This window comes from Python bivittatus, unplaced genomic scaffold (assembly GCF_059951505.1).
Source record: "Python bivittatus isolate LINGU-HERP-01145 unplaced genomic scaffold, Pbiv_v1 ctg000330_np1212, whole genome shotgun sequence".
Taxonomy (NCBI): Eukaryota; Metazoa; Chordata; class Lepidosauria; order Squamata; family Pythonidae; genus Python; species Python bivittatus.
The window spans coordinates 35,627,514-35,653,671 of NW_028277058.1; the positions used below are offsets into that span (position 1 = coordinate 35,627,514).

The 26,158-nt window shown below is 36.8% G+C and overlaps 1 protein-coding gene across 1 annotated transcript; it reads left to right on the plus strand.

Annotated features, from left to right (window-relative positions):
• Positions 1-2,609: 2,609 nt before the first annotated feature.
• On the plus strand, positions 2,610-24,380 carry SLC25A17 (solute carrier family 25 member 17). Its single transcript, XM_007438032.3, has 9 exons — positions 2,610-2,805; positions 7,246-7,306; positions 8,416-8,482; positions 10,228-10,379; positions 11,824-11,940; positions 14,280-14,425; positions 14,588-14,683; positions 21,186-21,268; positions 23,104-24,380. The coding sequence occupies exons 1-9, from the start codon at positions 2,752-2,754 to the stop codon at positions 23,249-23,251; spliced, it is 924 nt and encodes a 307-aa protein (XP_007438094.1). The 5' UTR covers positions 2,610-2,751; the 3' UTR covers positions 23,252-24,380.
• The last annotated feature ends 1,778 nt before the right edge of the window (positions 24,381-26,158 follow it).

Consider the following 26,158-nt stretch of genomic DNA (forward strand, 5'->3'; position numbering starts at 1 on the left):
TATTGAAGAGAATAGAGAAAAACAAGGTTTCATGAATTATTACTTATTATAATTATAATTATTTTATTATTATTATATAATAATAATAATTAATTCATTACAATGAATGTGAAATTTCAAAAGCATATTGAGTGTGTACCTAATATGGGTAAATAAGACAGTCTGGCTAGCTTCCTTGCCCATATTATCAGTTCAGCATGTTTTCATACTGATTGGAGCCGTAACACTGTCACCCCATTTTATAAAAACAAAATAAATGTAGATCCATCAGCTTCCTGTATACAGTTGAATTGTGTCAATCCAGTTGGATCAAAAGTGAAAGCATCCTTGCTGAGGAACGGGCAGGTTTTAGAGGAGACACTAAGCTCTGGACCACTTTCTGCTCCTTCACCATTTAGCCAAGAAATATTCCTCCCAGCCCAGAGATTCTCATTTCACAGTCTTCATTGATTTCAAATCAGACTTTAATTCCAAGGAGAGGCTGTGAGAAAAAAGCAAGGGCATCTTCAGTACCCAAAAGATTGCAGCTTCTCTTTCAGTCTCTATTCTTAAAGTGAAGAGTTTGTGATGTTTTTTCTGGAGCTGTTTCTACACTCTCTCCAGCTGTCACTCCTTGCGGGTAAGGCAAGGTTGTATTTTAGCCCTCTTACCTTTTAATTTGTATATTACACAGTATTTCAGGCCCTCTTGGTTTCTACATTAATCTCCCCGCCCATGCATTAGCAGGTGGAGTGGTTCCAGTGCTTTTATATGCAGACAACATAATCATTTGAAAGGAACTCACTTCATCCTTACAGCTTGCAATGTCTTTATAGCCAAGATAATTTCTCACCTTCTCTGTGGTGTACAATTGCCCAATCTAAGTTTATTAGAACTATCCTTACAATTTCAAGATGTATTAAGAATGCCGCTCTATGTTTCGAGACGCTTGGTCTCTGGATGTTTCAGCCTGATGCTATCTTTTAAACCTTTGGCTAAAGTTAATTTTTGTTCCCCAGCAGGTTTGTCCCCACTATTTCTCAGAGAACTTTTTAAGTCAACCTCGCTAAAAGAAAGTTATTGGCAAGCTTCATCCCTAGGATTTTCATTGGACAGCGTCTGCCCACTAGGCTCTGAAAATGCCAGAAGTATTCCTAAGTAGCGTGTCTGGGATATAGATCTTAAATCAGTTTAAGTCTTGGGTTTCACTTTGGTCAGACTGGATAATTGTTTTTCTCCATTCTACTGGAGGGCTATAAAAATACCCCCACCACCAAAGCATATGTCCCTGTGGGGATGCCTCAGTCGCATCTTTGGGCCATATGCTCCTTTTTTTCCTATACAGAGAATCCTAGATTATTTTCATACTTCCTATCCTGAAGAAATTCCCTGGAAGAGAATAGGATTTCTATTTGTTATTTCTCCTGTCTGACCAGTATCCAAATATATCTTCCAGAGCTGCTCAGTTTTGTACCTCCATATATACCATCTTTTTTTTGTGTTTGAAGAATTGTATTAATTTCTTCTCTCTATTCATCTATCCATCCATCCATGTTTTATTTGTATTTGATCACTGCCCTTATTGCTGTAATAAATGTTTGATTGATTGAAGAAGTTTCATAAATCATTACCAAGATTAGCCATTTTATTGTGTGAAATTTCAAATGAGCATATTGAGTCTGTGCCTAATTTTATCTTTTGCCCTTGTGCAGTCGCACAATAGGCAAAATATGAATTTAGTGGCAACTTATTAATCATAGCAAAGGATGCTACCAGAACTTTGCTTATAGCAGTGTTTTTGCTCTCAGGACCCCTTCCCACAATTATGGAGGACCCCAAAAGAGCTTTTGTTTGTGTGTGCTATATTTATTGATATCTAACATATTAAAAATTAAAATGACACATTCTTAGAACATTGAATCATGTAAAAATAACAATATTAAACCCATTAGATATTAACATAAATATTTTTCACGAAAAAATCCTATATTTTAAACACAAGAGTGACATTGTTTTAAATTTTTGCAAATATCTCCAATATCTGGCAAATAATTTTGATTTCCCAGACCCCTGAGAGGGTCTCGGGGGACCCCCAGGCCATGCTTTAAGAAATATCGGCTTACAGAATTTACCAGCACTTCATATTGCGTTTGACATAAAGACAGTGCTATCGTCGTATGAAATTCCAAAGATACACACACACACCCGCACTTATTTTCTTTAAAATAGGTTTAATTTCAAAGTAGGTTTTTCAATATTCAACGGAAGGTACATCCTTCTTGGACATGACTGGCCTTGACGTGCTATTCTGGCCACCGCTAATGACCACCCGTTTTCAGTTGTCAGAAGTGTGCCTGTCCCTCAAATAGAACGGCCATGAGAGGAATAAAGCCCTTTATTTTGCTTTTCTGCCAATTGGAACAGAACTCTCCAAAAACAAAGTTGACAGCCGAGAACGCGGCGAGGCCGCTGCCGAAGAGGAGAACAACTGCTCTCGCCGGTCTTAAATTGGGGGAGGGGATAAGCAGCACGCGAGCGCGAATAGCCTTCCTCCTCTGAGACTTACTCCCTGATGACTGTAAGGGCCGCCGTGTGATTGGCGGAATTCAGGGAACGTCATATGGCGACGTCACATGGCACGGCAGTGTCCGGGCCAGGGGTGGTGCCGGTGTTACCTTGCTTCCCTGTCCAGCGTCTCCTTTTCTCTGCTCTCTTTCATGCAGCCGGGGAAGTTCGTAGCAGCGGCGGTCAGGCCTTGCCGAAGGTGCAGCCATGGTCGGCGTCTTCTCCTACGAGAGCCTGGTCCATGCCATGGCTGGAGCTGTGGTGAGTTAGCTGCGAACGGAACGGGTGTGAGGAAGACCCGGAGGTGGGGAGGCAGGATTTTGCTGGATGAGAGGAAGCCACGGAGATGGAGGGGACCTTCATCTTTCCCCCCGCCATCGGTGCATTGGGCTAAAAAATAAACTGCCATTAGCTTTCGAGGTCGAGCTCTCCTCCTAACTTTTGCTTCAGCTGGTGCCTGTTAGTCTGAACTGCCATCCTATTTATTATTTACCTATTTGTTATTTACTTCATTTACGCTCCGTTTGCACAGGAGCCTGAAGAGCATAAGTTACCAATAAAACCATTGCTGCAAAAGAAAAGATTACATTTTTCCTCCTGAATGGCTTCAGTAAAAATTGGGAGGTTCAGTTTTAAATAATATGATACAAACGTTAGTTGCAGTTTTTAAAGGAAGACTGATACTTCCATGGTATATTTTGACATATAGCTTTATTAATTGTGCAGTACATTGGGTTAAATGATCATTTGGTTGCCTACTTTCACCTAACTGCAAATCTGATCAATGTCTAGGATCCAGAATCCTATCAGGATATGGTAATATTTGTAACTGAACCTTGAATTTGACTTGGCAGATGACTTGCTTTCACTTTAGATACCAGCCTAAATTTCTGTCTTCTAGAAAATATTTCTGTTTTTAATTTCAATTAACACCAGTTGTTTCTCTTCAGGTCTATTGATCGATTATGTGCTATCAAGTTGGTGTCAACTCTTGGCACTCACATAGATTTTCTTCAGGAATTCAGGTCTATAACCTGTATAGAAAAAAGTTCAGTATTATGGGTTTTTTTCTGATTATTGCTTCACTTTTTAAAAGTTAGCTTTTAAATATCAGTGGATCTTATAAAGTACAGTGGGAAAGAAGTTCTGGTTATGTAGTCACTAACCGAATAATTTTGGATTCTTTTTTATAATTGGCAGTTAATGGTGTATATGAATAGAATCAGTGATTTGAGTAGTATATCGAATATTTATACAAGTATATATTATTTATAGGAAAGAACCAACCCTTTTACAAAAAACAGGTCCACGAAACCCCCATCACATCAACCCGTCCCACCCAGTCAGGCAGAGAGGGCACGTTGCAGACCCCATCAGTGAGAGAATGTCAGCTGGCAGGGCCCAGGAGGAGAGCCTTCTCTGCTGTTGCCCCGCCCTTTGCAATATTCTCCCCCCAGAGGTGTGGCAGGCCCCTACCCTCCCAGCTTTCCGGAAAGGATTAAAGACCTGGCTCTGCCAGCTTGCGTGGGGTGACAACAATCTTATCCAATCCTGGGGGTGGCTGGTGCCTTAATGGCTGCCAATTTTATATCTATCCTTGGATCTATTTATTTTCTATTTATTTAAGATTATTGTACGTTGCAATTTTAATTGATTTTAACCCTTTTGTAAATCGCCCAGAGTCATTTCAACGAGATGGGCAGTGACAAATTTGATATATAAAATAAAAAATATAAATAAATAACCTTCACAGCTGCAAAAAAATATAGCTATATTTTTTACTTCTAAATGTTTTTATTTCTAAACTTATTTCTAAACATGTACCGTACAATCCAAGAATCAAATAGACAGTATGTGTCTTTATTATAATCAGTGATCCAGATTAAAAAAAAATAAAACTAATAATCAGAGATACAGAATAAAGAATCAACAAAAATTAATAATTTCATTAAGCCAGCCCCTCCTCACCATTGGTGTTAAATGTCTGTCAGAATAAGATGGCTAATGTTAGTACTGTGTATATACACACCTACTGTACACACACACACACACACAGATTCTTAAAATTACAGTGCTTAACAAACAAAAGAAGCCATTTTTTCCCTTAATCCATGCTATTACAGTCTCTTATATCAGAATAAGTTCAGAACTCTGAATACACCATACTGCCATTTTCATAGTGTGATGGGTTCTTTTTGGTAAATGGTACATACCATAAACAAGAAGTGTCATTTTTCTTCCCTTTGCTACAAGGGAAGTTTTATTATACCAAAACATACAACCCTTAAACAAAATTTATGATACTTATTTATTTCTTACCTTTATCAGTACAGTATAACTATATAGCTAGGCCCCTATTTTTACCTGTACAGGTAGTCCTTGGGTTAAGAACGTCTGGTTTAAGGAGGACCCATAGTTAAGAACTGAGCCTATTGTAGCAAAATTCAAGTTAAATACACAATGGTTCAAGTTAATTACACAACACTACTTATACAGTATTATACAATAATACTGTTCCAGCTTACATACAAATTCGACTTAAGGATAGACCTTGGGAATGGAACTCATTCTTAAGATAGGGACTACCTGTACTATGTTACTTTTAAGGATTCTTACCTATAGTTACTATGAATTTTCATAAAATCCTTGTTCTCTTTTCCCCCTTCTCTTTTACAGGCAGGTTTGAATTACCTACACCTGTGTAAAGATATAGACTTGGTTAGCCCAGTCTTTGGCTGCTTTTTCAGCTATGGGTTGCAGGGGAAATTTCTCAGTTGCAGTTATAGCCACCTCTTAGCCAGTCTTTAGGTACATTAAGTTTAGCTGGCTTTGTTGCTGGCTGACAGTTCAATATTTTCAGCTAAGTACCAGTTGCTGCCATCCTGAATTCTTATGGGGACTTTAGCATCTTACAGTCTTTTGCTAGGGAGGGAAAAGTTCCTTACCAGCTGTTGGATGGCTGTTATTTGTCAGTGTTTTTGCTTTTGAGTCTGAATTGCACACCCCCTTTTCCCACGCTGTCAATTACCCATCTTTGCCCTGGCATTCTCTCCTCTCACCTGCAACCTTAACTTCTCCTGCTGTCCCTTATAATTGCAGTTGCCCTTTTCAACATGTAACATGTAATACACACCCATATCTAAGTGCTGAAGACATCATTCTCTTGGAGCACAGGTGTGGCCTTACGCTGCTTTAAAGGGAGGGGGCGGTTTACAGCTTAAAAGAAGGGAAGGAAGGGCTTATGTTGACTGTTGTAAGGCTCTTCTTTCATATACAGGAATCAGATGATACAATTATAGAAATTGTCTTGTATTTTATATTTGTTTCTATATGAGGGTAGTTGCTCAGTCCAGGAAAGCAGTTAAATACTGCTCATTTTAAAAAATTGTAGTTCAAGATTGATTTGCATATGAAATTGTCGACCTACCCATTGTATCCTAACTTGTTCAGACCTGCATAGGTGGAGCAGAAATGAGAATGTACTAGAATTATTTCATGTGTTCATTGACTTCTGGCTCAGATACAGATTTAAAGATTTTCAGGTTGCTAAATATCAGTTTCACATTTTTCCTTTGTCACATGTCTGAATAATCCTGATAATCAGATAAGCAATTAGAACATGTTTTTCCTTTACCTAGTTGCTTGTTTGGGACATGTGAGCCCTTTTTTATTTTCAATATTTCTGCATAAATATGACCTAAAATGTGATCTGTTCTCCACACAAGTTCTAAAACTAGATAAAGAGAACCCAATTCAACTAATGAGTCAAAAACATTATATTTGTTCAATATATTGTGGATACAATATATTTTTTTTGTATTAATTCCCCCTTCCCTTTAATCAATATCTGATTAGTATAGTAAAGATTAATTAACCATGGATAGAAAGCTACAGGGATAGATTGTATATAATATATCAATGTTCTACTTCCACCCAAAGATATTGTCAGAACTGCAAGACTTTATGGAGAATGGCTGCCCTTCATCTATGGAAATTATTTTATCCTAGAAACTTGTCAAAGTTTGATTTCTAAATATACATGTAGTTTGTGGACATGCAAAATTTATTAGTTACAATAGGGAGTTGTGTGATTAAAAAAAAATCTATGTCAGGCTGTAAATAAAATATATTTAAGTATTAAAGTGTTCAATTATTTCAGTGTGTCTGGAATATGCACAAAATCTCTGTTCCAGATGCAAAAAGTATCAAACTGAACTTTAATTTATTGTGAACCATGATGAGATTTTTAATGGGAAATCGTATGTAGTTTTTAAAAATAAATATTTTCATAGCAGTGATCAGAACCACAAAATTCTGTGTTTTAGCTTTTTCACTGCCATACTTCATAATGTCTGATGTAGCTTTCTTTCGGACAAGGACTCAAAAAATATCCTCCCAAGTTGCCAAGTTTTGTGCTACTGTCTGTATAATATGTCGTACTATTAATTAAACCTGAATACTTATTTTATGCACTATTTTTTATTTTATTATAGATGTTTTTATTTATTTTTAGATCCTATTATACTCACTGTTTTCTTGTTAATATATAGATGTATATTGTTACGTGTATGTTTTACTATTGGATATTTTACTGTATCTGGTCATATGGCTGTAATAAACGGATCTGATTTGATGTAGATTGCAGATTTGCAAAAAGACTGTATGCTTTATATAACTAATTTTCTGTGGTAAATGTTTTAGGGTAGTGTGACAGCAATGACTGTGTTTTTTCCTCTGGATACAGCTAGACTAAGACTTCAAGGTGAGCAAATACCTTCTTTTACATTTAGACTTTGGGACTGATATATATAACGTATCAACCTGTTTTTGCATTCATATCCTACAATTTTTTCAAGGCAGTAGCTGATCTATTTTATCTGATAATCTTTGGAGGTATGCTAAGCTACTACTTATTGACTTGCATATGGCACCTGATGAATTTTGTGGCTGAGCAGGGCTTTTTATCAATTTCAAATTACCCCTAAAATAATTTGGATGCCAAAAATTTTGGTAAGGATTTTTTTCTCAGTATGAAAAAACCCTGTTTTTAAGACATTGCATACTCAGCAATAACCAGTCACTCTGATATATTAACAATTTTATAAAATATATTGCTGAATGCTGCACAGCATGTCTCTGTTCTGATAATGTTCAGGAAACAGAACTTGAAAAATCTTTGCTACCTTGGGAACCCTTCAGATTGCTAACTAAGCTGATGAATTTCTTTAGTATGATATTGTTAGAGTTGTTAGAGAAAAAGAGCTATTTAACAACTATATTATCTTAGGTTCCTAAATTGCATGAAGATATAATCTGGATGTTCTAACAGATTGGCTATTCTTTATTCCCAATAATACTGTAGACATGAAAGAAGGTTATGTTCACATGGCAAAAGGACAATTTAGGAAAATACAGTAACCTCAGTTTGAGAAATGCAGAGAGGTGCTAGAAAAATCCCTTCAAAAACTTCATTTTATTCACCATTTAGAATTTGGTGGTTCAGTATAGAAAACAGATTTTGAAAACTGAAAGCTGGCAACAAATGTAGTTATTCTTAGAGCAGATATAAAACAATACTTTGATGTAATCTTAAACTTTGCAATGAGGAAAAGGGAAAAAAACCCCACACATTTCTTTTTTGTAATGTACAAATGCAACTTTTCTAATCCTATTCTTAATTTGTGGTCAGTTGGTAGACCTATCTATGAAGGAGAAAACAACTGTTCTGTTTTAGATTAAACCAGTGAGCCTGAAGATGAAATGAATAATGCACTTTTACTTCCCCCCTGGCTCCCCCATCACATCAGAAGATGCTCTCAAAGGGGTATTGAATAAATTAAACCATATTTAAAAGTTCTTCTTGTTTTCCAGTTGATGAAAAACGCAAATCAAAAACAACACACACAGTTCTTTTGGAGATAATTAAAGAAGAAGGCATGTAAGTACAGGCCTATTTTGCTAGCAGAATTAAATTAGCCATTTAAAACTTTTCCTGTGGGGGGAATGTGTACATATATTCTCTTTTATTGGAATGTGTACAGTACATCTTCCTAAATTTCAGTTAAATAATTTGAATAGTTAAAATTTAAAGAGAGTAATTAGAATCTAAGGCATTTTTAGGAAAGCACAGGAAGAAAAGAATTTTGAACACATTTTTTTCTTTGTAATTCAAAACACTATTAAAAGCAATTAAAAGGTGAGGGTCTAATCTTCCATACTAAGAGACTTGCTGCAACATAGTTTCTTCTTCAAGGAGAATTCCTAGGCAGGAACAGCATTGGCTGAAACCTTGCCAGAATAAATAGGCCTACAAGTAGCTAAAGCTTCTGGTCACATAAAACATTTGTGACGCCTTTGGTGTGAACTGAATATTTTGGAGTTCTTGGGGTTCTCTGAGCTTGGTTGTTTTCTTGCAAACATTTCGTTACCCAGCTAGGTAACATCTTCAGTGCTAGAGTGGAATGGGGTTTGCTCTCTATTTATATGCTGTGGCATGCCCTGCCAGTGTTGGTGTGGGTGTGGGTTTTGTTTTCTTTTGTTTTTTCCTCTGGTAGTTCATTGATTAGGGTATTGTTTACCGTTTGAATCTATGTCTGGTGATAATCTTGGTGCTAATCTCTGCTTACCTGGGTGATGATTGCTGGTAAGGAGATGTTCTGGTCTTTTGTTTTCTTTTTTTTCTTCTCTCTTTTGAATATGTGTAGATGTTGTTTATCTCTATGTGCCTGTGGATGGCTGCCTTGTCTGAATACCAAGCTTCCAGGAATTCCCCCATGTTTTTGGATTTAGCTCGGTCTAAGATGCTGACAGTTTCCCAGTTGAAACTATGGTTGAGTCTGTCCATGTGTTGTGAGATGAAGGAGTTTTCATCATGTCTTCTGACTGCTAGTTGGTGTTCATGGATGCGCTCTGCAAGCCTTCTGGCTGTCTGTCCTACATAGTCCTTACACTGTATGTTGTAGATGACTCCTGTTTTTTCTTCTTGGGCTATGGGCAGTAAACAATACCCTACTCAAGGAACTACCAAAGGAAAAAACAAATGAAAACAAAACCCACACCCCCACCAACACTGGCAGGACGTGGCACTGTATATAAACAGAGAGCAAACCCCATTCCACTCTAGCACTGAAGATGCTACCTAGCTGGGTGATGAAACGTTTGCAAGAAAACAACCAAGCTCAGAGAACCCCAAGGACTCCACAGTTCTACCCTGAGCTATACATATTCTCTTCTATTGGAACTGAATATTGCTAATTATATAACTATAGTGTGTTAATTTTTTAAATACACCTCCAGAAAATGCAACTATCTCTGAAAGGAAATATTTCAACAAGAAACAAAGTATTTGAATTGGTTGTTTCTTGCCTTCAGACAGAAATTCTATTCTTTTCCATTTTTTCTATAGTATGGGTTATGTTGGATTATGTTCATATTTATTCAGAAATAAATATGATTAAATTTAGTCCTGAGTAAGTGTAGAATTGTATTCTGACTGATAACGTATAGTTAATAGCTGTTTAAATATGTTTTATTTTGACATTTGGTTTCTTGGAAACTTAACCCAAGAACCCTTCCGTTAGTAGATACATTAAACTGATTAGGTTTGGAATAGGGTGCAGATATACTTTTTGCTATGATGATTGCATTCTTTTCATTTTTTGCTTTTGTTATTTTGTTTCTTAGCTTTGCACCCTATCGAGGGTGGTTCCCTGTTATCTCCAGCCTTTGTTGTTCCAACTTCGTCTATTTCTATACATTTAATAGTTTAAAAACTCTTTGGGTCAAAGGTCATCATTCAACTACAGGGAAGGACTTAATTCTTGGGGTGGTTGCAGGTAATAAATTCCTATCAGAAGTCTGTTGAATTTGTGCCTAGTTGATGTGTATGCTCATATCTTTGGAAAGTCATTCATTTGATGTTAGCAATGGAATGTCATAATTCCTTCTTATGAAATATTTTAGTATAGTGTGGGTGATAAATATAACTGTGTATATAATATAAACTGAAAATGTACATTATGAATTTAACATTAGATGCTTTCCAAAGCAAGTCATCCAACTGAAATTTAAAAAGTTTGAGAAATCTGGTATTAATCTGATATTTGAGATATCTGATATTATTTATCCTGTGAAACACATATTCTTTATTAGCAATATTCCATTACTATTTCATGCAAGTTTGTTTATTTATTTATTTATTTATTTATTTATTTATTTATTTATTTATCTAACTATCAAATTTATATAGCCATCCATCTCACAAACATGACTCTGGGCAGCATACAATAAAGCGAACAGTTAAAAACAAATGTAAAACAACAATTAAAAATAATTAAACACAAATATAAATAAGACAGTGGGAGAATGGACCAGCATCCTACACACAGTGTAACCATCTTGTGGGCTACCTATTTTCATGGGATTCCTAAGCCTGCTGGAAGAACTCTGTTTTAAGGGATTTTCTGAAGGCCAGTAGGGTTGGGGCTAATCTTACCTCAGCAGGAATGATGTTCCAGAGGGTGAGTGCCATGGCACAAAAGGCCCGCCTCCTGGGTCCCATCAGATGGAACTTTTTAGCAGAAGGGACCTGAAATGTGACCCTCCTGCCAGATCTGATGGGATGGGTAGATGTAACTGGGGAGAAGTGGTCCCTCAAATAACCTGGTCCCATGCCTTGTAGGGCTTTAAAGGTCAAAACCAGCACCTTAAATTGAACCTGGAAGCAAACTGGCAACCAATGCACCCTGCAGAGCAAAGGTGCAACATGTGCCATTCTAGGGGCACACATAACTGCCCATGCCAGTGCATATTCCTTGATCTGTGTTATTTATTGTACTTTATTATTTATTCAAATTTGTGTTACTCTCTGCCACTTGATGTTGTCTGAGATAATGCTTTTTGAAGCCTTAATTTTATTTAACAGTTTAGCACATCTGATTTTCTCAGTGCATGATTCCATGATGAATAATGTGGGAAGTTTGCATCAAATTAGGAAAAGTATTTGGAAATAATTAGGTGTCTACCTGTTGTGAAAAGCAAACTTGCTTTTCATGCCTAGCTCAGTGAAATGTGTAATCATTGGTAAAGAACTAGAATAAATCAAGCTCCCTAAGCTTTCCATTTTTACATTTTTTCTCCCAAAATAACTTCAGTCTAGATTTTGCGAAGTATTTTAAATGTTACCTTTCCTATTTTATACATTACAGCTAAAATTAAGTTTAATTCTGATTTTAATTTTCGGAGGCCTCTTTTTACTTCATTTTGCTTCTGTTTCCTTAGGTATAGTGAATGTATTGCTGACTACTCCTCTCTGGGTAGTGAACACCCGTCTTAAACTCCAGGGGGCAAAATTTAGAAATGAAGATATTATACCAACCAATTACAAAGGCATTGCAGGTAGGTTTGTTTGGGGTTTTTTTTTGGTCCTCACTTATTGTAATTTATTTAAATTATGCTTTTTGGCCATAACTTTCTTTTTCAAACTCAGAATACCAACACATAGCCCCACCACTCTTGAGGCAGCATTCTGTCATAATTTTCTTTGCTCATCAAATATCCTGTGCTTTTATAAACTTGAAAAAGCCAGTTATGCTCTCAAGATCCTACAAGTTAAGTGTGAAAAGAGAATTGATACAAGAGTACAGTATCTCTCATGTCCTCCCCCACATGAGCTAGATTCTCCAGAAATCTCAGCTTTCATTATTGATTTTGTTAATGTATACTATTTATATATCACTTCTTTATTCTAGCAAGCGTAGAAGGAGAGAGAGATTGTTTACAAGTCTTTAGAACCTGAAAGTTGAGGTGGATTGTTTAACTAACATTCTGTCTGGTCATTTGTAAACAAACGAACCACTGGCCAGCTTTAACTTTCAATTTTTTTTTTTTTGCCAAGTGAATTAAGACATATAGCAGTGACTCATATACCAACTATATGAAGAAGGAAATTCCAGATTCATTTCTATTTTTTCTTTTTATTTAATTTGAGAAAAATGCAAAATATAAGCAAAATATAAAGGTATACTAAAAAAAAATTAATCAAAACAATCCTTAAACTTAAAAAAAATAATGGAAACCAAAAAAAGAAAATAGAAGGAGAAAAAAAAACCCAAACCAAAATAAAAAAGGGGGTGGGAAAGGTGAGGCAAAAGAGAGATTGCCTACAGAAATTGCTTGCTTTTCTTCTGCCCCCCCTCGCAGAGTAGGTAGATTGGAGAGGAGAGTAAGCTATTTGCGTAGCATGCCTGCAGCTCCCAGCCCTGGGCTGCCAGTGCGATCACATTGCTTTTGATGTGTAGAAGAGCAGACAGCTTACTCTCTTGCAATCCCTTCTTCTCCAGCCTCTTCGCTCTGCAAGGGGGGGTGGGAGAAAAGAATACAGGTCAGGCACAGGAAGTGTACTGACTGTAATGGCAATCATGTGACTGAGGGATGCTGCAAAGGTTGTAAATGGTCATAAATTGGCTGTAAAGTTATTTTTTCTGCACTGTCATAACTTTGAATGATCACTGAACGAATGGCTGATAAGTGAGGACTACCTGTACCTTTATCACATTAGGCAGAAAGGTAGAATATCCAAAATTACCAAAATATCATTGGCATATAAATATAATTTATAATTACACTCTACCAAAGTAATACCCTTAATGTCCAAAGATTGAATTACAGTAGTGGCCAAAGGTTCAAGGATTAATTAAATAGCAAGGATGAAAGTGGGCAGCCTGCCGAGTACTACATTGTAACTCAAAATATTCTGAAATAATTTGATTTGTTACAACACTTGGACGGAGTTACAACTAATAAATCTCAGTCCAGTGAACAAAGTCCTGTGGAAAATCATATCTACTAACACTTACTTTAAAAATTTAATCCAAACCAGATCAAAGGCTTTTTCTGCATCTAAAAATACTTGTACAGCAGAGTCCATTCCTTCCTTAGCTATATATCAATTAATAACCGTAAATTCTCTGATGCCTGACAATATTAGATTGTGAATTATAAGTGGTAAAACTTCTGCAACCACCTAACTATAATAATAATATAATATATTATAATAATATGTATAATAATAATATAGACCAATATTCTACTAGACATGAAAAATTGCCAGCTAAGCATAACTAAAGCCCTGGGGGGATTTAGCAGTAACTGTACACACTTAGATATAATTTATGTTAGATGTACATGACATAGTAGCAGAAGTGTTATTTCGCTAATTAATCAGTTAATGGTAGAAGCAAGTAAGTCAAAAAGTAATTTACTGCATGCCAAAGCTCTTTAAAGTCAAACTGAGAGGAAGTGGGTTAGTCTGCTCAGCTAAATGCTACTTATTTGATCAGCCCTGCATTGTTGAAAAAAAAGCTAACACTGCTAGGAGTAGTGTGGCTTAGAAATATAAATAAATCTTTGAGTTACGTTACAAACACAGAAAAAAATTGAATTGGTTCGTAAGACAATTCTTTTGTGCTGTAGTTTTGTCTGTCCAGTCTTAAGAACTCCCTTACCCTCCCTGTCACCTTGAATTTGATCACTCCAGCCAGCTAATGATTGTACATGATCAATACTGAACAATAGTGTAAATTCTTCTACAGTGGGTCCATACAAAATTCTTTGAATTCTAATCTAAATTACAAAGTAAACATAAAACTCTGCAAATAATGCTAAATTGCCAGACTGATATATAATTCTGCGGCCTCTGTAAGATTCTTATTTCCCTTATTTATCTTTCTAATCAGATGCTTTTCAGCAGATAATACGAGATGAAGGAATTTTGGCTTTGTGGAATGGTACTTTCCCTTCACTGCTGTTAGTATTTAACCCTGCCATACAATTCATGTTTTATGAAGGGCTTAAAAGGAAAATGTTAAAAAGACAACTGCAGGTGAGATTCCAAGGCTTATAAGAAAGGTGATGTTTAACTTTGATTTCAGAAATTGTTCCATTCAAATAAATTGTTACCATTTTGGGTTAGGGTTAGGATGGGTTTGAAGTTTTCTAGATTTGTTTTTGCATCCAGATATTAATTTTTTTCATATTGTTTTAGCTGTCTTCACTGGATGCCTTTGCTATTGGAGCAATAGCCAAAGCAATTGCAACTACCCTCACTTATCCTATGCAGACAGTACAGTCAATTTTACGGGTATGTATGAATAATGCCAAATCACTTTCATTTCACAACCTAAGTTGTGAACTTTTATTCCATTTCATAGTTCTTAATTTGTTATTAGACAGACAAGAATATTTTTAACTGAAGCTAACAAAGCTTTTAAAAAGTTGTTTCTGAGACTTGCACAATTAGAATTTTGTGAATTAACAATAGCATATGGCTCCCATAATGGATGCTGTTTTTCTAAAAGTACATTAACCAACATGCTAGACTCCATGTATTACTGTTAGGCAGAATTTCCCCTTTGCCCCTCTGCATAAAATGTTGCATAACATTATGCTAATAGCGAGGTGAGCCTGGTAGCTTCATACTCTGTCTCTGTGTGAATCCCTTTTATTAACACTACAGCTCAAGTTATATGTCAAAATTTTACATAAGTAGACTTTCTTGATCAGTATGATATTTTTAGTGTGTGAGCAGTTTAATGGGCAAAGAACAAATGAGGACTGAACACTAGTTGAATTTATATGTATAGATAGAGGATACAGAGCAAGATGGCAACCTATTGACATCATCCTCTGTGAGCTCCTGCTTTATGTTCCTGCCTCTTTGGTTTAGTGTTGTTTAAGACTTATTAAAGTAAGCAAATGGTATCACTTGTACATCTGTAACTTCCTGGGAGAGAAAAAAAAGTAGGAGTTAGGCTTTGAGAAGAAAAGAGAAGAGAAAAGATTTCTGACTCGGGAGAATGGGGAAAAGGAAGAAGCATCACGGAGCCAGTCCTGGCTCACAGCACTCTTCCAAGACAGCCAAACACAAAAAATTATAACCTTTTTCGACAAAAAGAAAGAGTAAGTAAACTAACCCCATTTCCCAAATCTAATAAATTTGAGGCTCTTGAATGGGACCTTCAAACAGAAATAGAAAAACAGCAATTTGGAGCTTTCTTGTTTCTCTTAGAGACAGTTTAATAGACTGGTCCGATTCTACGCCAGCCCTTCCCCATAATTCTTCCGTCCATTCCATCAGCTCTCCAGTTTCTTCTAAAGAAAATAAGAATAAGATTGCAGACGGTAAGGACTGGGAGAAGCTGCTGTCATGGAATGACTCAACTGAATTCATGACAAAACAATGTTTTCTCACAGCACAAACTGACATTTTAGTGTTTGAGCAATTAGCTTCTGTTAAAAATAATCTGGATCTATTAAAAAGCAACTTTGAGGTTTTTGCACAAAAGCATACAGAATGATTCTCTGCCTTTGTTGAAGCCCAAGCCCAAACAAACAACCTAGTGAAGCAACATCCCTCAGGACTTAGTAACAATAAATCACAAGCGAATAAAGGTATCAATGTAACTGCTGACAGAGGTGTGCAAGCAGTTAAAGAAATTACCTCATCAAAGTTTACTTGCTCCTTGCAATTAAATCAGGTTGCTCTTCATATATCTTTGAACAGTCATAATTCCAGTCATTGGGTCTCCGAAAGAGCAATTGTAACTTCTCTGGGGCAGCTTCTTCGGTGGCACTATCGGCAAATAGATTTGTGCATAGCTGAGTGGCTCCCAAGCTTGCCTAGCAGTAAACGAATCTTACTGACTTTTAAGACTGACTTACTGACTCTACTATCCCTCACAAGCTGCTTAAAATGAAAACATTTCTTGCTACATTTCAGATTGTTTCAATCAGAGTTTTTCGCAATGGAGGGGTGACCCTTTGTTCAGCTCTGCTACTTTTGATCTATATAGTCTTCCAAATAATAAGCCTATTGTTAATAACAGTATTTCTTCTCCTGGTTTGTCCTTGGGAGTAAGGTAGATAGGCAGAATGAGGCCATATGATACCAATGAACCTGTACTTATCAGTGCCTTTGGAGCCTTGCCCAAGGTCAAGCAAGATAATACTTTACAAAGACTGGATAGTCTTAAAAGAACTCTGTTAGCTACGATTACTACTGCTGAGCCACTTATTGAGCTTGTGTCACCTAAAACTTTGCATCAACAGTTTTCCATGGGTCATGAGGAGTTGGCTGGAATACACCAGGCTTTTCCAGATGATCAGAGGATTGAGTCCCTAGTCCTTTGCACTGATCCTCTCAGGTCTTAGGCTCTCAGATCCTAGCAAGCCACTCTATGGAAGCTCAGCCATAAATCTTGTTGAGCCTTCCCACACTCAGTCTCCCAACTGAAGGCTACTTCCTAATCTCAAAGTGCATCAAACTCTGCATCAACTCAGCCAGTTCCATCTGTCTCTGCAACATCTCTGTTCCTGCAAAGCAGTTTTTTGAAACACCCACACCTGCTGTAATCAAAAACCATATGGGACTAACCAGATCATCAATGGAGGTTTTGGACACCAACTCCTATGATAATAGCTCAGTCTCCATTCTTTCTTGGACCATAGCTGGCTGGAAAGCAAAGAACACGGATGTCTCTTTTCTGAAATACATTAGCTTTTTTGATATTTTGTTGCTCCAGGAAACATAGGCCATGGATGGTATCTCTCTCTGGATATATTCCGTACACATTCAAGGCACTACCCAGTGTTAAAAATGGAAGACCCTCAGGAGGTTTGAGCATAATGGTCACTACAAAATTTAACATCTCTGTGACCGTTTTGGAGCCATGTGCCAGTATAGACCTAGCACTTTTGTTTCATCTTAAGCCACACAATATGTTATTCATTAATATATATCTTTCCCTGTTACACAGACATAATGAAGCTAATGGTATTTGGGATCATCTTGGCAACTGTATATCTAGTCTGCTTTGCCAGTACCCAGAAACATTAGTAATTATTGCTGGTGATTTAAATGCTAGTATTATGGAGTCAGATGCTTTTTACAAGCTCGTTTTAATTGGTCTCTCCCCTCAAATGAAGTAGTTTACCCTTTACAGGCTCAACAGTCTAAAGATAAACACTGTAATATGGCAAGCTTTTGACTGGCCCGGCATATAGATAGTCTGGAATTGATCATGCTAAATGGCTCTGATAGAGGAGACTTAAATGGGGAACTAGCTTTCTGGGGCTCCAAAGTCGCAAGTGTGGTTGATTATTTTATGGTTCTACGTATTTGCACTCATCTAATAACCTATTTCTATATAGGAAATCACCGGTATAGTGACCATTTCCAATTAATCTGCCGTTTGAACCCTAAAGTAACTATTAAGTTCCTAGCTGTAGCTCACCATCCCCCCAAGGCCACAACAAAAAGACATTCAGAATAAATGCTCTTTCAGAGTGGCAAAAAACCTGTCCACTCTGTTAAATTCAAAACCCTTCCTTCACCTCCGCTTCCAAATTTGTTTAGCAGACTCCTCTGAACAGGTATTATCACATTATCAGTCTATTATCCACACTGTCCAGGCCCCACTATCTAGAGTTTCATCAATTTGTTCTAGCCCCCTTCATATGAGATCCAAACCTTGGTTTGACACAGATTATTATAAAGCAAAGAAGGCCCTTACTGCAGTCTATACAGTGGAACCTCGGTTTACGAACTTAATTCGTTCCATGACTCTGGTCGCTACCCGAATTGGTCGCAACCCGAAGCAAATTTCCCCATAAGGTTCAATGTAATTACCGTTAATCCGTTCTGGCGGGGACAGGGAGGCGGCTATTGCTTGGAAGGAGAGTCCCCCTCCCTACGACCACGTGTCAGGGGCGGAAAATAGCCGCGGACCACGTGTCGGGCGGAAAAATGACCGTGGACCACATTTCAGGGGTGGAAAAATGGCCGCGGAGCACGTGTCGGGCAGAAAAATGGCTGCAGACCACGTGTCAGGGGCGGAAAATGGCCGCGGACCACGTGTCAGGGGCGGAAAAATGGCCACAGACCACATGTCAGGGGCGGAAAAATGGCCACGGACCACGTGTCAGGGGCGGGAAAATGGCCGCGGACCGTGTCACGGGAGGGAAAATGGCTGCGTATCCTGTTCGTACGCCAAGGCGGAGTTCGCAAACCAAAGCAAAATTTTGCGGCCGGAGCTGGTCGTAACCTGAAAAGTTCATTAACAGAAGCGTTTGTAACCCAAGGTTCCACTGTACTTTTCAATCTGACAACTCATTAGGTTCCTTTCAGTCACTTAGAGAGTGTAAGAAGTTTTGTAAAGCACTTTTAAAATCTAAGAAAGAACAAAGGCTGAAAGAGGATTGGGGGAGGCTAATTGCAGCAGTTTAAGAACCCTATTTGGTTCTGGCTCTCCTATGTTCTCCTATGGGTACTTGCTTAGGTCCCACCTGCCAAATACCTTCAGGGACATTTCAGTCCAGAACTATTAAATAATCCAGTGGTGGTTCCCCACCCAGTGATGACTTCTCCTGAGTGGCCTCCTGTGTCTATAACCAAGGCTAAGGATCTCATTGTACAACTGAAATCTGGGAAAGCTCCTGCAGTGATTTTAACCCTCCAGAGTTGCTTAAAAAAATAAAGATTGGTGGACCCGAGTGCTGGCTGTTCTTTTTACTTATATTAATAGCACAGCACGTTTTCCATCTGAGTGCAATGAGGCCATAGTTATCCCGCTCTATAAGAATCCAGGACATAGACTTAACCCTGCCAACTATAGGCTAACTAACTTGCTTAATATAATGAGCAAACTATATGCAAAGTATCTTATTTAAAACTGTTGGATTGGATCTAAAGTGAAAATATTCTTGTTGAGGAACAGGCGGGATTTAGAGGAGACTGTTCAACCTTAGGCCACTGTCTGGTTCTGTACCATTAAGCTGAAAAATACACCTTACCACCCAAAGGCATCCTTTTTGTGGATTTCAAATCAGCTTTTGATCTGATTCCAAGGGGGAGGCTATGGCAAAAGCATCAGGGATCCTCAATGCATAAAAGATTGTTCCTTCTTATCCAGATTCTTTATTCTAACACCTCGTTAGACTCAGATGTTCCCCTTGGGGGCACCTATCTGGAGCTGTTTCTACCAAAAGAGGGATAAGGCAAGAGTGTATTCTAGCCCCCTTTTTAATTTGTACATCAATTCAATAATTCAGGCTCTCTTATCTTTTAATCATCACTCTCCACTGTTAACAGATTGTGCAATTTCAGCCTTGCTATATGCAGACGATGTAGTAATTTTGTCAGTCTCCCAGGTGGGAATGAGAAGGGCATTGAGGGCATTGGATTCCTTTTGTCTAAAAGAACAACAAACAACTAAAGTGCTAGTGTTTGCATGACACAACAGTAGCTTACATAAATGGCAAACTAATGGGACCTCAATAGAGCAGGTAAGCACTTACAAATAACTTGGGGTACAGTTCCAGGCTTCCTTATCTTGGAGTACACATTTCTCTTATCGGGAAAGTGTGGCCCAACATAGCTCTGCAGCTGCCTTAAGATTCTTCTATTCAAAGGGGGCATATTTTATTCCTGCAGCTTGCATGTTTTATTCTCAGCTTATTTATGGTGTTCCGATTTGTATTTTTACAAAGTTTAATATCCTGGAAGCTGTCTAGTCCAAATTTATAAGATCAATATTTGCAGTTCTGAGATGCATCAAGAATGCTGTTTTACAGTTAGAGACAGGTTTGGTTTCTGTGGATGCCAGAGCCTGGATCTTAATTTCTGGTTGAAATTTATTTTTTGTGTGTGTGTGGGTCTGGCTCCACTAGTTCTCAGAGGTCATTTTAAATCAACCTGGCTAACAAAAGCTAATAGCAAACTCTAGTCCTTAGGACTCTCTTTGGAAAGCCTCTGTCTATTAGGGTTTGAAAATGCCAGGAGTCATCTTAAACAATGTGACTGGGATATTGATTTTCAAACCAGTTTAAGCCTAGTATTCAACCCTGCAGTTTATGGATTCTTCTCAAACGGGCATGTGTCATCATCTTATCTCTCTTCAGTTCTAATTCTGTAATTTCATTGGGCCTTCACCTTGGCCAGGTTGGATGCATTACCCTCTGCAGTTCTGTGGGGGTGGTATAAACACATTCTTTTTCAGCAGTGCTTATGCCCATGTGGAGATGGCTCTGTGGAATCTGTAAACCATATGCTCCTTTGCTGTTCTCTTTACAGGGAATCTTGGAAGATAGATAGACAGGCAGACAGACATCCCATTTTAAAGAACTGCTCTGCTAGAGAGTACAATGTCTATCATTTACTGTGTCTATCTGACATATCTTTCCAGGTTGCTTGATTTTGTGCTACCATTTGTTGTATCTATCCTACAGATACAGGTTGAGGTTTACCACAGATTTTGGTGATTGTCACTGCTATCTGTGTTACAGTTACTATAATGTATTTTATGTAATTGTATTGCATTTTATGTCTTTTTTTAAGTTTTATTATTAATTACTGATTTATATATTTTATTGTTGTGCTTTCTGGCCCAAAGGCCGTAATAAAGGCTTGATTTGATTATGTATAGATAAGCTGTGTACAGGATTGTAAAAGCTTATTCACAATACTTAGTATTATTTGGTGCTTAACAACCAGAAAATGCCATAATCTTTGCCACACTTCTGTAAACAGAAATTAAGAGGAAAAAGTGCAGGAAAAAAAATGTTTATTCATTTTGTCTCCTTTTCAGTTTGGACATCACCGACTGAACCCTGAAAACAAGAGGTTAGGTAGTCTTAAAAATGTTCTCTACCTTCTTCAACAAAGAATAAAGTAAGCTTTGCATTTTTTAACTGGCTTCCATTTAACCCAATTGAATATACTTACTAGATTACTGTAAATTGGAGTCACTTTGATTGTAAATGGATAAATAGTTACACAGAGATATATTTATGAATAAAACATTTTATTTTAAAATTTGAGCATGAAAACACCAGTCCTCTCTAGAGATTTTTTGGTTCAGTTTTCATAGCCATTCCTTCCCAAATGTAATGTTACATTTAATTATATATTCTGTATGTATGTATGCATGTGTGTGTGTGTGTGTGTGTGTGTGTATGTATATCTTACTCCACCTTACCACCCAATAGGCATACAACAGGCATATTAAATTTTAATAATAGAACAAAAAAAGATCCTGGAACTATCCTATGATTCATATTATCTTAGAATTGGAAGGGACCAAAAAGGTCATCTGGTTCAACTTCCTGCTCAGTGCACAATCCATTAGAGCTCCTCTGAGAGATGACCATCCAGCCTCTGACTGAAGACCTCTAATGAAGGAGTTGTCACTACAGCATACGGAAGCCTGTTCTATTGGCTGACAGCTCATATAGTTTCTCCTTCTCTGAATATCACAGATACCAAAATAACACGATCACTTTTCTCCAAGGTGCCAATCACCTTCAAATCTTCAACCAATTTCTCCCTGTTGGTGAGGATTAAATCCAGGATATCAGACCTACTGTCTTCTGCTTTCTTATAAATTAAGTTGTCAGCAAGAGAGTAAAAGAATGTAATGGGTCTCTGACTCTTAGCAGAATTAAATTTTCAGCAGATGTCAGGATAATGGAAATCCCCCAACATCACTAATGCATGCCTGTTTGAACGACTGGTCTTCTGATACATAAAGACCTCATTTGTATCTTTTGACTACTCAGATGGTCTATAATAAACTCCCATAACTCCCATTTTTCTTTCTCTGTGTATTCATGCCCAAATACTTTCAACAGGATTTCCATGCTCCAGTTCTTGAATTTCTATGCAAGTATATTTTTATATATAGTGCAACATCCCCCACCCTTTTCACTGGGTCTGTTCTTTTAGAATAAATCATAACCTTCCAGTGCTATGTGATAGTCACGGGTATTATTCTACCAAGTCTCAGTGATGCTTATCACATGTTTGTTTTCCTGAATTAAGATCTCTAGTTCTCCCTGTTCATTAAAATATATCAACTCAATTTATTATGACCTGGCAGCATGCAGGAAAAGAATTATTTATAATATTTCTTCCCCCCAAGCAGCAGAAGACAGGATTAAGCCCTCTCTTTTCTGTATTTTATTAATTCTGATTTTTTAGCTGTCTGAGTGCTCAATTTGAGTAGAAAGGTGGGTTATAAATCTGACAATAAAATTGTAATAATAATTATTACAATCTATATACTGCCCAACTCCTAACAATTCTGGGATAATTACTTAAAACGTATCTATTGAAAATGTCAACATCTTTACCAAGAAGCAGCTACATCTAGATACCCAATGGAAGACAGAATACGCAGTTTATTTTGATCAGTTAGATAAAGCCAATGGGGGCATTAGTCTTATTGGCATCTGGTCAAAGAACACTCAGTTCAGCAGACACTGTGGGTCTATAAAATATACATTCAGCTCTTAATGAGCAAATATTTGTTGAGGAGTTTTTATCATTTATGTATAAAGGTTACAGTTGAACTAATCTTTGGACATCATCTCCTTAAATCCTCAGTGATTCTTAACATTTGCATGCAAAGAGCATAAGAGACCAAATTTGATGTATGTTTGCTATAGAAAGAAGTATCTGCATTTTCTTTTTTTAATAAATATTATGTTTAATATGTTTCTTTATAGGCGCTTTGGATTAGCAGGACTCTATAAAGGACTAGAGGCAAAGCTGCTCCAGACAGTCCTCACTGCTGCACTCATGTTCCTTGTCTACGAAAAACTTACTGCTGTTACTTTCACAGTCATGGGGTTAAAGCGTTCATTGAAGAACTAAAATATAGGACTATAAAGCATATAAAACTTAGGAAAAGAAAACCAGAATACCTGGCAAATAACTGGGTGCCATAAAGAGTTTTATCCCAAGGCCAAAATGTTATTTTACTATGCTTGTGTTTTCAGTTAAAACTTTAGAATGTACCTAAAAAGAAACTTGAAATATAATCTGGAAGTATCTACTCCCAGTATCTACTCTATTAGATGGTTCAGTTGTCTTTTTGGAAATTTGTTTTATATAAAATATTCCAGTATCTAGAAGGCAGCTCCTTTATTCAGTTCTATATGAAGATTAGGGTATTCTTTGATTTTTCATATATTTTAAAATACCTTTCCACTATCAATTCTCCATTTGCTGTCAGATTGTATTTCAAATATTTGGTGTTATATGATCATCTTAATAATCAAACCAATAAAGATTTCATAAAGAAGTCCTTAGAAGATAAGCTTTAATTGGCTAAGAATGTTTTAATTGCCTTGGAAGAATTGAGTTGTCTTATGCCTTCCTGTGCAGCAGTCTAAGAGTTTTGAAGAATGCATCTGAAATTGCTTTAAGCATCATTATATATCAAAATAGGTAACTATCAATCTTGAATTTATATGCTACCTCTCTGGTATAATTATGGGACAGTCGGAAATTTCAATTCAATTTTTTTAAATTGCATTTTTCCTTTTTGTTCCAGTCCAAGTGCATCCCATTAATTTTAACTGTTTAACTCACCTTCAAAGCATAGGTTTAAAAACTGGCCTATTTCAAGAAATCATACTTAAGATTTAATTATGCTATTGGTTTAAACAGTATTTTAAACAGTATTTATTTAGAGTTAATAAATAAAATCAGTTCTTGCAGCCATGCTGGAAGAAGAGAATGAAGATGAAAGGTGCAAGTTTATGATTCATTCTTATTGTAATAAACCATAGTACTGTACTATCTGTACATTAAATAAATGGACATGTACCCTAGTATTAAAACTACAATTAAATTTTGAAAAAAGGATCAACCTGCAGCAAATAATAAACTTTCCATATTGTAACTGTAATAACTGTCTGAAAAACTAAGAAGTATTCCAGAGTATTTATTATTACTTCAGACCCATAATTCTTAAATAAAGAATAAACCTGTTCTGAAAGTGATAAGTTATTCTATTTCTCAAAATGGATTCTTTGGACTGATTCTTACTTTTGATTGGCCAAATGTAGGTCACAGTAACCTTTAAATCTGCTTCCAAAGACAAACAAGGTTCGTTATGAATCACACAAATTATTATTATCCTATTGACATAGTGGGAGGGCTAAGCAGCAACAGTGGATCCTAAGAGCAATGGTGGCAGATACGGGAATAGGAACTAGTAAACTTGGCAGGGGGGGAAGGTAAACGTAATCCACAATGGAATGAGGAACGGTGGGGCTCTGAAGGTGTGAGGGAAGCCCATCCATCTAGAAGAAGGAACTAAATCAAACCCAGAAGAAGATAAAAGCAAACATCTGTACTGTTGTCAAGGAAACACTATAGACATAGCTTTTATGTTTAGATAAATTTGGGTGGAGATGATGAGAACTCTAGGTTGGAAGACACTCATGCAGTAACATGGGAAGAACATCAAGTTTCCACAGATCAATTTGGAGCTGAGGATGTGGCAAGATTAAAGTCTCAAGAAATGCTGGTCACTGACGTATGGAAATAATAGTTCCTTAATTGACAAGGATACATATACAGTAATTGAAAGAGAAATGTGAGGATAAATCAAGAAAAAACAAAATTGTCAAAGTGGAAATGAAACCATCTGTATGTTTTAGGAAGAACTGACATTGTGAAAACGAATTAGGCCAATTGAACTCATATGTTTACATGGTGTACTTATTTTGTTTATGAATTTATGTAAAGGAATGGAATGTCAGTGATACTTAAAAAGGGCTTGTCTTGTTTTCAGTGTTCTTCAAATGGTAGAAAAAGGAACAACAAAGTAATTGATTTTATATATTAACCAGTATGGAAGGCTTAGTTGAAGAAGTGGAATTAGCAGGAACAATAGGGGAATACAACTATGTAATGCTGGAGTTCTTGATTTTAAAAAGATGACTGCAGTCCAGATTTTTTTTTAATTCAAGAAAACAGATTTTAATACAGTCAATAGTAGATCAATGTTCATGGCAGGAGAAGCAAATGGAAAAAGGAGCCCAAGGTGAGAATTAATTTCCTTTGAAAAGGAGCTATTAATTGCTAGTTGCAGAAATTTTCAATGAGGGGGAAAAATGGAGGATAGTAGAAGAAGCCATGTAGCTACCCAAAAAGTTTAGCAAAGATAGGAAACAAAAAAGGATAAATAGGAGATACAAAGAGGATTCCTGTCACTAATGAATAGTTCATAAAAGTAGCCCAGAACTGTATTAGGAAAGTTAAAGCTCAGAATGCTAACAACAAAAAAGCCCTATTTAGATTTGTTGAAAAGAAAGGAAAAAAACTAGCATAAAGATGGCAAAATGCTAGCAGATAACAGAAAAGGCAGAGCTATACACTGTGTGCACAATTATTAGGCAAGTTGTATTTTTGAGGATGAATTCCATTATTGAACAACTACAGTGCTCTCAGTCAATCCAAAATGTTAATAAACCTCAAACCTGAATATTTAAGAAAGTAAAAGTGAGCTTTTGGCTTTCTTAGGAGCATATCTATGTGTGCACAATTATTGGGCAACTATTAGTGTGCAGAATTATTATGCAACTAAATGAAAAACGAAAATTCCCCCATCTCACTCATTTATTTTCACCTGTTAAAGTGAGAATAATAACTCAAAATTTACAAATAAACATTTCTGACATTTCAAACAAAAAACCAGCAACCAATATAGCCACCCTTCTTTGCAATAACAGTCATAAGCCTTCCATTCATGGAGTCTGTCAGTTTCTT